The 16,689-nt window shown below is 37.8% G+C and overlaps 1 protein-coding gene across 1 annotated transcript in view; it reads right to left on the bottom strand.

The window, feature by feature from the left end:
- LOC135217115 (discoidin domain-containing receptor tyrosine kinase B-like) overlaps window positions 1-16,689 on the bottom strand; it is a 165,994-nt gene that overhangs the window by 33,516 nt on the left and 115,789 nt on the right. Inside the window, exons 5-6 of the mRNA XM_064252817.1 lie at window positions 13,894-14,041; window positions 11,649-11,828 (exon numbers count right to left, since the gene is read on the bottom strand). Of these exons, the coding sequence (XP_064108887.1) occupies window positions 11,649-11,828; window positions 13,894-14,041 (328 nt within the window). The remainder of the gene's footprint in view (window positions 1-11,648; window positions 11,829-13,893; window positions 14,042-16,689) is intronic.

Here is a 16,689-nt window from a genome sequence, read left to right as displayed (position 1 = left end):
ATGCAGAAGAGTGTGATCCTAGAAACGGCGCACATAGTAAGAAAAGTGGACTCCTAAGGAGGCAGGATGCAACCCGGAACCCCCACTATAAATACCACCCATTCGAATTAGAGGACTGTGATAGAGCAAAAAAAAAAATAAAATAAAATAATAATAATAATAAGTTCGTAGTTCAGTGGTTATCGTTCTCTCTCCATCATTGGTGAGATAAGCCCTGAACTTTGTAATTGGTAATTAGAAGTGCGAGGGCGGCTGCCATAACAGAAAGAAAATGAGGCTCACAATCTGATCCACAAGCACTTCCCGAAATCTGTCAAGTTAAAATCCTGAAGCGCTACCCTTTCTAAGAGACGGCCAACGATGTAATAATAAAAATTCGAGTTAGAAATATGTAAGATAAAACAGACCCTCAAAAGTACGAGTGCAGAAGATGTCAAGGTAATGATTGCAACCAGTTCCTTCTCTTCCTTCTCCAGATACATGCAGAATTGAATAACCATGGAGTGGGAAGAGATGTAATTACTCAGCCAGTGAAGCAGGACTAAAATAATGCTAGCAGACAGAAATATCTCGGCCACTTAACGGAAGAGAGAAAAAATGAATCAGGTGCAAGAGGTAAGTCACTGCAGTTGATTAAATCCAATTAATGGAAACATAAGAAAATGGCCAAAGATACAAAGAGCGCGATTTGAAACACGGACGGGCAAGAGCAGAGAACACTCATCTCATCAATTAGAATTTTCAGATCTCTCCAAATGAGTTTAAAACCATTTGTATCTTTATATATGGAGATTTATTCTAATGTCGGTCTACTGAGCCGATGATATACAAATATGAGCACGTTCACTTAATTATTATATAACATAAGGTTTAAAGCATTTAAACATTCTTCTTGTATATTCCTTAAAGATAAATAGGCTCTTTCTGAAAAGCCTCTGTAAACATGTGACTTATGCATCCCTGTAAGGGTTGCTGTTCTCGTACAAGGGCTCACCATTGGTCATTTTTGGTTCCATCAAATACCCAATGACTCACTTCTATCCTGGACTTCTTCCAAAACTGACTGGCTCAAGTTTACAAATCTTCTTTTTCCACAAATATGATGCTTCGTTGCTTGACAAGTTCCTCGTTGGACGAGTGTGTTACGTACTCGCCTACCGATTCGGTAATCGCGACTTCCATTCCACGCTCTGCCAACGTGGAATAAGAGGAAATCACTTCTAGTGATTAGAAATTCATTTCTCTGGTTCGGATTCCACAATACGCTGTAGGTCCTGTTACTAGGTAACCAATTGGTTCCTAGCCAAGTGAAATATATCTAATTCTTCGGGCGAGCCCTAAGGGAGCTGTTAATCAGCTCAGTGGTCTGGTTAAACTAAGATATCCTTTACTTTCGATTTTTGATAGTGCATAGCTGCTGCTATCACGAACGCTCAGTTACAGTCGGTCCTTTTAGTCATTATGTGAAAGTGGCGTCATTATAAATCTGCACAGTCTGTCCTTCATCCTCTGCACCATAAACATATAAAGTTCTCTTTCCGCTTCCACATTCTACAAATAATTTGATTTATTTCACTATCGTCCCATAATAAGTGAGTAAGAGCTGGGAAAAGGGATGTTCCTTGCTTTCGTACGATCATATTAACGCAACGTATATGTAATTATCAATTAGCCATACATGTTTAATTTGGATTTATATTTCCGGGGAGTGAGAGAGGCTGCCTCCATCACGCCCAATCCTGCCATCACGAAGGCGGATATTAAAACAAGAAAAACATTCGACAAATAAATGAAAATTAGTCCTAGGCCTATTAAACAAATGATATTTACTGCAAAGTAAAACCATGAGAAAAATTGCCTATACAACTGCTAGCCAGAATAATAGAAAAAACTCCACGATAAACAAAAAGGAGAATAATAGACAAAACTCCATGATGAAAAAAAGCAGAAGAAAAGGAGAGATAAGAAGAAGAAAGTCTACAAGATATTGTCCCCCGTTGCTTGAGAGGCGGAAGAGAGATAGAAAGGGCGTTCGATCACCGTAAGAACTTCAAAAGCAATTTGTCTTGGCGATTAGGAAGACGACCCCCCCAGGGGGCCAGAGGGACCCTGCTTGGATTTCTTCTACCCACATCCACGTGGACGCCACCAGGATCGAAGGGGCGGGGGGGACAGGGGGACCAGGGGAAGATATTAAAACCCACCTCAATCTCAGATTAAAACAACAACCGACGCCCATCACTTAAACATGATCAGTGTAACCACCCAAAATAAAGTTGACCCTCTCCTGACCTGTTTCCAGGAAAATAGTGATTGAAGAGAGGCGAAGAATAACGACGAGAGAGAGAGAGAGAGAGAGAGAGAGAGAGAGAGAGAGAGAGAATGAACGTCTAATTAAATTATTTGCCAATTCGTGAAGTCGCGCCTTTAACACCTACAGTTAACATCCTCAGATGACCTAACTCAACTCCTTCAAAATAAGTTTAGCAAAAGATTGAAAAAAAGGTGAAATTATTAGAAAAAGTTATTTTTTCCCAAGATAATATTTGCCTGAACATAATGGCAGGTTGGGCTGGAGAGATAATGATAGGGAACCGGCGACGTTAGAAGCCCTGGGTCAAGAGATACGCGTCTCGGGCGATTATGACCGGGTTAAGGGTGCGGCCGTTTGTAATTAATAATTTTTATGCTGGTTTTCATATTTCTCGGCGAAGAGCCCCGTCGTGATAAATAAAGCAAAGAGGTGGCCCGAGGGAATTCGCTTTTCGCAAGTTCTTACGTATTCCAGACTTACAGACATAGGATTTTAAGACTTGTAATTGATGAGAAAAATGCCTTTTCCTGTTGAAGATAAATGAAAATAACTGAAGAATATGACGCTAAACCGCGAAGGTATCGATTTCCCCTGCCTCGTCAATGAAAAATGGCTTTATTTGTCAGGAAAACCCCCCAAAAAAGTTTATTGCATATAACTAACCATACCATAATCGTTTTTCAGTATCTTTACGTATTGGAGCCTTTCATACAAGAGATCTCCAGTGAAAAAAATCCTAATACAAAATTCCACTTTTCAGGGCAGTTGAGTCACTAATTAACTCAAATAAATATCACAATTTAACTTAATTACAGTTGATTATAACAAGAGAACTCTAAGTGGCTCGGACTGTCGTAAAACAAATAACTTAACCGATGGTCATTGCCATAATTTCCTTATTTAATTAGAAATTCACTTTATTTAGGAAGATACCGTGATTACTTCATTACATTTTTCCATTTTCTTTCACTTCGTGTTTTTTTTAGTGGTCGTCTAGCCTAGCAAAAGGTAATATTGCCTGTTCACTTGTCTGAGCACTTATAAAACTTAAGCTCTTCGGATGTACTAAATGAAACTTGTGCCTTTCAGAGAGAGAGAGAGAGAGAGAGAGAGAGAGAGAGAGAGAGTCGTTGATATCAAAGCCAAAGTTTTGCACAAAGTTATTATCTTTGGATTGGACGATCACATTAGATCGGTCGGCCGATATCATCAGTCCGTCCATTTCCATTTTCGTCTTCTGCTGCCTACAATTGTTCTTGTCTCATTATTGGATTTGTTCTTCCTAATGAAAAAAACTCCCTCTCTCTCTCTCTCTCTCTCTCTCTCTCTCTCTCTCTCTCTCTCTCAATTTATACTGACGTAGTCTTCCAAATATATGTACCTGAATCCGCAATGATACTTTATATGAACACAAATAGTGCCCTAAAAAAGATTAATTATCTCTCTCTCTCTCTCTCTCTCTCTCTCTCTCTCTCTCTCTCTCTCTCTCTCTCTCTCTGCCTTTAATTGTGCTGACGCAGTTCTTCCAAACATATCTACCTAAATCTGCAATGATGCCTTATATGAACGCAAATAGTCCTAAAAAGATGAATTCTGTGTGTGTGTGTGTGCGTGTGTGTGTCTTCAATTATACTGACGCAGTCATCCAAATATATCTATCTGGATCCGCGATGAGGTTATAAATGAACACAAACAGAGTGACAGAAGGCAAATTATGGATTACGTATCAATCACATGACCTGCCTTCGTCGCAAACACCGGCCGTAGCTCTCCAGACGCCGCTCGTTCCCAGCAATGTCCTTCTCCAAACCTTCGCCATCCCTTTCACGTGATCAATATACAAAATCATCTCTCCTCCCTTTTTTCCCACCTACATATGATTGAGGTGGGCGAGGAGAGAGAGACTCAGACCTTTGTAACCACCCCTACCCCATCCCCATCCCGACCCCCGATTCCCATCATCCCCCGGCCATTCCAACAACAACCTCATTCCCAGGCCCCATCCCCTAGTTCCCATCAGTGGTCTCCCCACAACTCAATATTGACAGCCAGTCATTCCTCTTCATTCCCGTCCCCCTTCTTATTCACTCCAGCGTGCCGCTTTACCCCGCCAACATTATCGCTTCTCGGGTCCCCCATTCGTTAGAGGAGGATTTCTTTCGCCTTCCGATAGCTGTCATTATCAATTTCAATCTTTATGCGACGGAGATGAGACGTTCTTGTCCTGGATGGCACGGACGTCCTTCGCTGCTTCTTCTTCTTCTTTTTTTTTTTGCTGTCTATTATTAACACCAACATAATGATAATAATATGTGTATTGAAAAGGTCTTTAGTGCTTTATTTTCTTTACTTGAGCTATCCACTTACTTCAAGTCCCCAGCTCTGAATTTGACTTCGCCCCTGTTAGTCTTGCGATGAAAGCTTCTTATTATTATTACATATTCTCATAGATAAAACTCAAAACTATTATTAGACTATCCAATGATATTTAAGATCCAGAGGATACCGCAGAGTGTTGGTAACATTAATAATGCCGTAAGTTCAAATTGGGGTAGTGGGTTTTACTACGTACATGAACCCTGCAATCATGTACGTATATTCTCGTTGCAAGGGCGAATTTACAATATTTCCGTAACTTATGATGCTTTGTGTCTAAAAGCCGTGGTTTTTTTCTTCTCTTCTTCTTTATAAAAAAAACTAGTACCATCCCAAGCGTGACTGCTAAACCTCAGGCTATTTCTATTCGACTACTTATATATATATATATATATTATATAATATCTATATATATATATATATTAATATATATATAAATTATATATATTATATAATATATATTATATAAAAAAGCATATACATAAAGTGTATATGATATGTCTGTAAATACTAACCTACATCGTTTATTAGACAAAAACAATATATTCATTATCTTTTTCCGAAGCACTTAGAACCATCATCCGCTGAAATATCCGAATTCAAACACCGCCAAGTAATGAGAAATATTAATAAACTGGACTGAAGCATTGTATCCAAAGTATTTAGGGAGTAGAATGCAAGATCTATATTTATTACGATGACTGTCACAACGAAGCAAATGAACTTGGGGAGCGCAAAAAAGATCGAGAAAAGAACTACTATAGTAGATTCACATCAGCCGTGCATTTGACGTCTATAGGCCAGTCCCTTACGACGCTCCTGGTTGGCTGTTGATAAGCCAATGACAAGGCTGGAAATTCTCAGTCTCTCGAGAGAGTTTACATAGGCAGGGCGTATGTTCCACCTCTCCTGAAATTAAGGGACTGGCGTAGACGTCAAATGCACGGCTGATGTGAATATAGTATATATTTCCATACGGAATGTAAAATTTTCCAGGTACAAAATGCTGGACTACCTAAGGCACAGAAATGGAAATAGGAATATTAAGAAAAAGAGACTGGATACTGTAATCCTAATCAGGTTTCAGCTGTTAAGGTCGGCATCTACACAATTATGCACCAAGACAAGGCCTCAATAAGATTTGAGAAGGGCAGTTTTTTGCATGTAAGTGTATCATATGTGGTAGAAAGTTATGTAAGTATATCTTAGTTTAACCAGACCACTGAGCTGATTAACAGCTATCCTAGGGCTGGCCCGAAGGATTAGATATTTTTACATAGCTAGGAACCAATTGGTTACCTAGCAACGGGACCTACAGCTTATTGTGGGATCCGAACCACATTATATCGAAAAATGAATTTCTATCACCAGAAATAAATTCCTCGGATTCCGCGTTGGCCGAGCCGAGAATCGAACTTAGGACCACCGGATTGGTAGCCGAGCGAGGAATCCACTCGTCCAATGAAGAACTCATATATATTAGAAAAAGACATGATAACTGTAAGACGAGAGCTGAATACAGTGGTACACAAACAGAAAACAAAGATATGGATAAACAGAAACATCGAATTCCAGCTAACAGAACCTGATGAGCGACCTCGTATTACTAACCCTTGAGAGTGAACTACTAAAATATTAGTTAGGTACCTTGCTTTGAATACCAGGTAACGTCATTTATTCACGAAAGATGTAAATAAGAAATATTAAAAATTCTCGAGTCATGTAAGAAGACCTAATTCTACTGGAAACAAAGCAGACCTGATGTATAATAACTAAGTATTTTTCATGATCAGCTCGTTTTCAAATCATTGCAAACATATTTTTATACTTTATTTAACGTTGATATGAGATAAACACGTATACTTGCAAATTAGATTATATATATATATATATATATATATATATATATATATATATATATATATATATATATATATTTATTTATATGTGCGTGTGTGTGTTTGTGTACTCTCCAGTTTTCTTCGTGACCATTTTATATATATATATATATATAATTAATATATATATATATATATATAATATAATATAATATATGTAAGTTTTGTAATGCAATTATAATTTTGGTAATATGATTAATTCACCTCAGAACCTGTGTATCATGTTATGAAATGTATGTTTTTGTGCTTAGATTCCCACATTTAAAGATAACACATGTTATGTAGTGTAACTTTTAATTTTGAAACATACGTAAGACAGAGAGAGAGAGTAAGCGCTTATATGTAAGCCTCTGGAGAGGGTTGTTTTTTCACTTCTTGAGAAGGCCTTAGCTAAGCTAATTTTTATTTTATCGTCCCAAATAGGCTTGTAATGAAACAAGGGGGCGTTGTTCATAGACATGTGCGAACGCAGCCAGAGGCTCTACTCGATATCCCTATAGAGATGACGTAATATGTTTTCGTCTCATATGTGTACACTCAACTACAGCCATTCACCCTGATATGCATATTTATGCATATAAAAGATTCACTCGCGTTTGAGACATAGCGGCGTGCATTAGAGAGTGTAGCATTGCTCTCAAATCTCTCTCTCTCTCTCTCTCTCTCTCTCAAAGCTTTCTCTCTCGCGCTCGCTCATTTGCGAGGCTGTTTCATTAACGTAAATGTAACTCACATTAATTTTGTATTTGAGCTGGTCACTCATATAATTCTTAGTAAAATATGTGTTGTTTGTGGAATCTGAACGTAGTATTATTTCTATTAGTTTTGTGAAGGCGCCCACGAAAGTGTAAAAGTGTGTAACAGGTCTTTCTCTTGAGTGAGAAGCTGCAGCTGCGTATTCAGGTATTTTACAAATGTTTTGAAGTGCACTTCGAGGTTTTATTTTACCATTGGATAAAATTATCATTTTCAATACATTTTTCTTTTGCTTTGTTCTTTTGACATATCCATTTTTATATGCTTAATGTTTGTACTGTCAATGCCTTAATTGTTTTCATATTATGCATTATGTTTTTTTTTGCATTGTCTTTATTTTGTTTAATAGTTTGAATAATATTCTATTGTGTAATTGTTTGAATCTAACACTTGCAAATTAATTTGTATTTAATTAAATTTCATTTCAAATTTAATTATTGCTTTGTAATTTGATTTAATTAATTCTCTTGATAAATGTTGATTTAATTTTGCTTGATAAATAATTCAAGAATTAATTAAACTTTTATTTCCAAGTAATAACAATTTCCCTGAGATTGTGAATTTCATTTATAAATTTTGAATTTAGAAATAAATTTTTGTATTTAAAATTTATATGATCATTTTATTTTTTTGGGTTCCCCACTGGTATTATATTTGATTTTGTTTAGGTAGAAATATAGAGTGGTATTTGTGCTGTTTCCTACAAATAAATCAGAATCAGGGAAATACTTAGATTTGACATTGTAGAAGGAGTGATGCCCTTTAATTAAGATTACCTCACATCTATTTTAATGAACTTAGACTGATTGTTTTCTTGACTGTATTCAGTCGTTTAGTATTTGTGATGAAGGGTCAGGTGTCCGGCTGTAGTGAGGTAAGTAATAACCAGGTACTTGAACAAACTGTGCCCTAAGTACAAAGGGTGTCCCAGACCCAGGAATAAAAGGGTCTCTTGTGCTAACAAGTACAAATGGTAAGTGAAATAACCAGATACTTGGCAAATTGGGTTAACAAATATTAATGGTGTCCAGACACAGTTCTTTGGCTACTTCGTGCACCAAGTATTAATGGTGTTCAGACCCAGATACTCTAGGCCACTTCGTCACAATATATATATATATATATATATATATATATATATATATATATATATATATGTGTGTGTGTGTGTGTGTGTGTGTGTGTGTGTATGTATTTGTGTGTGTGTGTGTATTGTACGTTCCAGTTCGTGACCCACTATGCGACGAAGAATTAATCTTTGCGTGACAGTTGGTAGCCGCGAGAGAAATTGAGCATCTTCATCCACTACGTGAGGACCGGAACAAAATATCATCCCAAGAAAAAGGTTATATGAATTTTTACAATGTGCCACGTATGCATCAATTTATAAATCACTATATCTTAAGCAAACGTCTCATTTCGAAAATATTAATAACATTGAAAAGACGTGTACAGATTACTATCAAAACACACAGAACATCGAATCACGAGCTTCGTGGGTTATTCAAGTGCCAAATAAAATTCATATGGTGCCTGCTTGATGAATTCAATACGGTGAAGTATCTCAGATGATTGTCAAATTAAACTACATACTATTAACTCCTTACACTTTCAATTTAATGCAACAACACTATGCAATCGTGTACTTGCACTTAGTTACACTTCCACAGAAGGGCGTGCCATTAGCGTGAGCAACGGCATGAACTTGCCTCTCAATGGGGGGAAAAGAATCCTAAGAAAAAATTCGCTCGGAATCATGTTTCCCCATCGGAAGTGGACCGAAGTTCAGATAAGACGAGCTCCAGACACGCCAAGTTACGTGTCAGCGTTCCGGCGATCACTAAATTTCGAGAGCCACTGTGGTGGACGCAAAATTCATGGTAGCGAAGACCACTTGGCCCATAAAATAACTACCACTTGGGTTACGGGTCTCCCCTCCTTCGCAAGGGGTGGGGTGGTCCCTCCCCTAGAGTAGGGAGGGGGTTGTATTGTGGTATGGGAGTCCCTCTTTGGGTTACGTGTAGCTCTGGATGTCTCTAGGGGGTTAGGCGCTCTCACGCAAGAGGACATTGGCGATTAAACCACGCTGCCTCATCACCACTCCGGTTATTAGGGTCTCATCTCGAGGTATCAGGCTTCGACAGGGGACGCCTGGATCCTTCTATTACACAAACACAAGAACCGCAAGAAAGGTCCACGATACTATCTTGGAGATTTATACCCTTAAAAGTTATCCAGGTGTTTACAAGTCTGTATATTTTCGATACATACAACAATCTCTTCAGTTAAAGATTTCTCCATCTCCCGTGGACCTGGTCACTAGAACTTCAGTGACCTAATTTATACACACACACACACACACACACACACACACATATATATATATATATATATATATATATATATATATATATATATATATATATATATATATTGGGAGTATACATGTTTGCCAGCAGGAAAAGTACTGAAGGGATAACAATTCAGTATGAAAATGAATTTTAGCATAGTCATAAAACTCAATAATAAATTCAGGTTAACAAAATGTATCGAAATCTCTTAAACGGGACAAAAAGAGAACTTAGCGACTGATCTCTTTAGTCTCCGATCCCACAAAACAATGACACAAATGGACTTCCAGTAGTTTCTCTCGAATTCATAAAAAAAAACAAGTAAATGTTGCAAATGAAACTCTAGTCCGCGGCCCATGAGAATTTTAAGTCACGGCCGGTGGTGGCCATTGAAAACGCACGATCCTTAATTAAAATAAAAAGTACTGAGGCTAGAGGGCTGCAATTTGGTGTGTTTGATGATTATAGGGTGGATGATCAACATACCAATTTGCAGCCCTGTAGCCTCAGTAGTAGCTTTTAAGATCGGGGAGCGGACAAAATAAGTTCGGACGGACAGACAAATAGCTATTTTAATAGTTTTCTTTTACAAAACAGTAAAATGAAATTCTGTTTAACAAAATCCAGCAATAACTATCTAATTCAGGTCTGGAATATTCAAGTAAAAAACAGCATTGGGAAATGAATGAAAGTGGCAGGCTGTCTTAGGAAGGTTTTTCATAATGGATAACTCTCTGAATACACTCGTAGAAAACATCATTATAATCGTGAAGAGAGACACAGAGACAGACACAGATAGAGATACGATTGAGAGGCTCGACATTAGGGGACTCGAGGACACTAAATGACATTAGTTCATCATCCTAATTAAATTACTGTATAATTGGCACAACAAAATTCGTTCACGTTCCATAAGACTGAGAAATTCCTTTCAAAGTCGACAAAATGTCCAGTTATGAATAATAATGCAACTAATTTCCATACAATTGCACAAATTTGTGTGTTGATAAATCTATAACTATCCAAAAAAAATAAAGAATAAATAATGAATAAAAATCAAAAGTATCCTAATTTGAATAAAAGTCCATGCGATCTAATTATGATGATGCATAATTATGAACCTCAGAAACATTATCAGAACGTCAGAAGAAAAATAATACTTTAGTGACTTGGATATCTTATAGCACGATAATGACGGGTTATTCACCTGCACGACAGTTTATTCAGACGTTATAAAAACCTAAGCAATCACGAAAAGTAAAAAAAAAAAAAAAAAAAAAAAAAAAAAAAACACCGGCAAGAATCCACACGCTCATACATTTGCCGTTCCCATCCGAGACTGAGTCAATAACTTTATCTTTACAAAACTGCTGAATATGAATTAGCAATGAACTTCCAAAATATAAGAGGAGAAAATGAACTGCAAAGGGATCTGAATTAAATGAGGCATTATAAAAAGAGGAACATTGCATTGCATTTAAATTGCAACTAAGTCAGTGCACATGATTCAACTATGAAAAGCAAAATAAACAAAATTATTTTTTAGCAAAATACTTGATTTGGGAAATTCCATTCCGATTAGAATCAATACGGGTTGATTCCTGACTGTTAGAGACGTCTAATAATTTAACTTAACTCATTAGGAAATTTCTTGGGAAAGCTAAGTTTGTCATAAAAATTAACGTTAATGTTCATCAAAGTTTCCAGGAAAATAATAATTACTTGGTTAAGAAACTAACACAGTTGCTATTGGCAATTTTTCCTCCAATTATACTAAAATCTGAAACCAATATAATCTTCAGTTTTCCTCATAAGACCAAAAACCATCCACGTTAAAAATTTCCTTAAGCTTATGGACCCTCACATGCCAGGAAAAACGGTAATGTTACCCCTTAGTCTAGACAAGCGCAATTACAAGGTAATGATGATGCATACAAAACAAAACGGTCTTACCTCTTCCGCGGCCTAAGGCGTCGACCCTGAAATTCGTGTGTCCGGTCTCGCCATCAATGAGCTGGCCCAGGCCCCCCGACAGCCAGCCGTCACGGCGGGTTCCATCGTATGTCAGGTCTCGGAGGTTATGATCAGGGCCTCTGGAATCGCCGTCAGGCATCGAGTAGGCGATCAGGCCATCTGGGAAAAGAACAGTCATTTCTTAGCGCGTGATCGGGGAACCTTACTACTTGTCAATAAGCCACCAGTAAAACATTCACCAAGAAATCACAAATTCAAAATGATCCTTCTCTTAAGTGAAATAAAGTCCTCTAAGTTATTATGAAAGTAGATATATGACGCAATATCAACTGAAAGACGAATTGACACTGTGACTGTTCCAGTTGGATACCAAGTCACTTCTATTTCGATGACAGACAAATTATTTAATGTTAAAACTTACGCTTTAAAATTAATTTGACATGTATTTAAATCCGCGTATTTAAAACCGTTCCACTAAAAAAAGTAACTTTTCCTTCACAGATTTATATTATAAAGAAGGACGAGCAAAAAGCAAGAATTTCCATGAAATAAAAGCTTGGGACTTTAAAGTTGTCAAACCTAAAATAGTAAGAAAAAAAAAGAGGAAAGGTGCATACTACTATCGATCCTTTTCTCTAGTTTCTTGAAAAGTGGGAGAGAGAATTCAACAGCTTAAAAGTCGAAAAACAATCTTTCTCAACTAACTTTTTCCTGGTACGTTTCTTTCCTACCGTAAGAGCTAAAAAAAAATGATCGAAATGGAAAAGCAAAGCTTGTCTACTCCGTCTTCATGATGGAAATATTATGACAAAATACTGTATGAGATCCCATTTTTTCCCCTCATTTTTTTCTTCTTTTTTTTAGCCACAGAGGGTAAAAATACTAACTAAAAACTCCGGAATATCCCTGAAACATTTCTGTCTTTTATTTCATCCCAGAACAAAAAAGAAGTGGAAAAATAGTCGAAAAACACTTTTTAGTTCCCTTTCAGCCATTAATTCGAGAGTGGAGTACCTTTTATTAATATCCGAAATAAGCAAGAAAAAGATCCTACAAAAATAGCACGATGATGACATTTTTAGTAAATGCTAAAATGTTTCATCAATGATTCATAAATTAACAAATGAGCTACTCTCTCTCTCTCTCTCTCTCTCTCTCTCTCTCTCTCTCAAACAGACAAACACGCACATACACACACACACACACACACACATACACACAAATCACACGATGACTGTCTGTTTAGATATCACTAATCTTCCAATGACTTCTCGGGGACTTCAGGTTACTACTTAAGTCCTTTAGGATCCTTTGGGGAGAGAGAGAGAGAGAGAGAGAGAGAGAGAGAGAGAGAGAGAGAGAACGGAAGCTCTTTGATCTATTGTCAACTTCCATTTGCTGAAGGGATGGATCATGTCCCCATGTATCTCCTTCTGCCAGTGTACGTTACAACAGATAGAATGATAGAAAAACCGAAGAGATAGAAAGAGGGGGAGGGAGGGGACCGAGAGGGGGAAGGGACGAGGCTGAGAGAGGAGACGAGTGACGGAGGCAAAAGAGACAGACGGAAACAGATACTTCACACACCCGTTAAAAGAGGGGAAACAAAAGATTTCCTATTGTAGTACTTTCCCCTCCGTCATTTTTTTTCTCTCTCCTCATTGTGCTGCGCCTCTCGTCGGATCTCCCAAGATTCCTCAAGAACGCAATCTTTTCGGCGAGTGTTATTTGAACGTCGTATGAAGCAGCCCGATGAGAGCTTAATAATGGCCAGGGTTTAACGCACTGAAAGGATGATGAAGGGGAATTCGGCCCCGTATGGAATAGAAGTCTTTTGCACAACCGGAATGAAATGAAAGCCATAAGTGCGTAAAAAAGAAAGTTTCTCCCTGTATGTGTATGTGAGAGAGAGAGAGAGAGAGAGAGAGAGAGAGAGAGAGAGAGAGAGAGAGGAACTTACTGAATTTCCCTACAAAACTATTTTTAATAGAAGGATGGTTGGTAACCGTACTTGCCTAAAAAAAACCTAATGTCTTTTCCAGAATTGTACGTCATTGTAGAAAATTTCTTTCTATGGAACCAACTTACATTACTGTATAAATACACACACAGAAGACACGAGCACATCATTCCAAAATTGATACCTACATCATTCGAAAAATGATACCCGCATCATTTCAAAACATTTCCGACAAGAGCATGCACACGGAGATAAACGACCTACCTGTATACGGACAGCCATGCAATTCGACCCTCATGCAGACGGTCCTGGGGTGAACGCTGTAGGGGACGAAGCGAACCCTAGCAGCCACGGTGGGAGGACTCAGCTGAGACGTCTTGGCCAGGTACGTGTTAGTGTTGCCCTCCAAGAGCTGTTGCGAGAAAACAAGAAGGTTGGGGGTCCAAAATCTGTCTGGCTTACTGTTCATCAGCTTAAAGATAATTTTCTTTTATCGCTGGCTGCAGATTTGTTTTGCATGACATAACGCTAGTTTTGGCCTTATTTTGAAGCGAAATAATTGTACGTTATTTTGGTATTTTTGAAAAAGTGAAACAGCAAAATTTTATGGTCAGAACGATGCGCTGAAATTACCCAAGCACATAGATAGATAGATATAAGTTTATTGACCACAACGTACAGGATACAATGATAACGTAAACATATACAATACAGGAAACAAATAATATCTTAACACTTGGAAAGACATTTCTTCACCTCTTGCATAGAATATTAAAAAACACGTAAAAGATCGATAAATCTCCTATCAAGAATATACTGTTGCTATTTATGTCAGTTATTGTATTTCAAAAAGTCAAGGCGAAATGACAAGCGGCCCGAAGTCGAAATATTTATGATTAATTTCCTATTTTTCAATATACGAGTATACGGATGACATCATCGGAATCTCAACAACTGGACTTTGTATTACATCATTTGAATTTCAGTAAGATGCGAGGAACTGACATATGAAGAAAGGCTTTCCTTCCTATAAAGTCAACTGTTTTATTGAATGCATGGAATCAAGATCTTAGCAGAGCGGCCTTTTGACCACTTAATTTGCAAGGTTTCTCAAAATTCAAGGAATGAAGATGGTAAGGAGAGGAGCTTCGATGATTATTCACTCTGAGCAAGGAAGTGTGTTTTGGAGGGGCCTGCTGTCATTTTCAAAAAATGGCTGCACTAGTTTACCAAATATGAGAATCCAGATATTTATATATCAAAATGAGCTTCTGAAATCGGTTGTCATGTGTAACAATGGTTTCATGGATTCATTAAATACAGCCATTTAAATATTAAAGAATTGTTGCCATCAGAGTCGAGTAATGCTATAACATTTTACTTTACAAAGAAATCAAGTAAGCAATTACAGCTGTAATGCTCACTACCAACAAGATCGTTGTGATCATATTATCAAAACTGTTATGTTTCTGCTACTGTACTTATTATTAGCATTGCAGTTGTTATCAGAATCTAAAAACTTTTCTTTTGGTCATAAAACGGCATCATCATTATCTATTTCCGTAACTGCAAGTCCAAGAAGTCATTACATGTCATTTTTTATTTACTATACTTGGTTTCACGCTGAAGCAATCATTATTATTATTATTATTATTATTATTATTATTATTATTATTATTATTATTATTATTATTATTATTATTATTATTATTATTATTATTCCACGCACAAAATAAAAATTTTGACATGAACCACTTAAGAAATATATTTTTCAAAGTCACAGTGGATCGAATGAATCGGAAGTGTGGATTTAATAGCAACAAAAAATCAGTAAGGGAAAGGAAACAATAATGACAGTTATTTTTCAAGGAACACAATACAGTCTAAAACAAAGGCAACAGATCGCAGTATTCCCATTGTAATAACCAACGTGTACGATCAAGGTATTGTGTAAAAGTATATATAAGCTTTTAACACATTCTCGTATTTGTACAGTGCGAACACACTGTGCTGATGAGGGCGAGGTAAATACAGAACTTTCTTTCCCACTCCCCCACTAAGGCCATCAAGTATCCCCCTCTTTCAACGACCAAAATCTCAGCAAGGACAGCAAAAGATGAAATAAAACTGAAGATTTTGAAGTCAAAGTAAAAGAATTGCAGGACTGAGTTCAGGGAGTGGAAAAAAATGCAAACATAACTAAAATGCTGGAAGTGAAAAGGAAAAAAATAATCCTGAGTTGTAAAAAGTCGCAGTACAACAAATTTCCAAACAATTATCAAATGAGCGAGGAGCTTAATGTAAAAAGGTCAACATAGAGAGAACTGGCAGACTTCTTTGAACAATATAACATTAAATGTCATGTGGACATGGCTAAGAAGCAAGAGGCTAACTGCTCCCAAGGCAGCATGGTGCCAAAGGGTCTCCGTGATGTTGAGTGCTAGCATGGCTGCATGCTGGTTGGTCAAAAAGTCTGATTGCTCCTAAAGGTACGTACATGGGGCCAGCCAGGTAGCAGGACTCAAACTGCTCTTGAAACAAGACGTTCAGCTCCTCTGATGGTGCATCGGCGCAGCCAAGTAGCAAAAAGCTAAGTGCTCCCAGTGCTACATGGACAAGCCAGGCAGCATAAGGTTAACTGCTCCTGAAGCTTCTTTAGGGTGAATGGGGCCAGCAGGCAGCAAGAGGCTGATTGACAGCTCCTGAAACAACATACTCCTGAGGATGCCCAAGGCCATAGGCCAACTGCTCTGAAGGTTACATGGGCCCACTAGGGAGCAAGAGGCTAACTGGTCCTGGGGTTGTATGGAGCTGGCTGGATAACAAGAGGCTCATTGCATCTGATGGTGCACAGTGCCATCCAGGAAGCAAGGAGACAATTGCTCTAAAAGCCACAAGGGCAAATGGGCAGCTAACTGCTCCCTAGTCTATATGGGATTAGCTCATTGTCCCTGAAGATGAAAGCAACCAACCAAGTAGTAAGGGCCAACTGTTTACTAGCCCACGTAGGGTTGACTGGTTTGCAAGAGGTTAATTGCTTATGAGGGTACACTGAGCCAG

The sequence above is a fragment of the Macrobrachium nipponense genome, chromosome 7 (assembly GCF_015104395.2).
Source record: "Macrobrachium nipponense isolate FS-2020 chromosome 7, ASM1510439v2, whole genome shotgun sequence".
In the NCBI taxonomy this organism is placed as follows: Eukaryota; Metazoa; Arthropoda; class Malacostraca; order Decapoda; family Palaemonidae; genus Macrobrachium; species Macrobrachium nipponense.
This window is presented reverse-complemented; position numbering and strand designations above follow the sequence as displayed.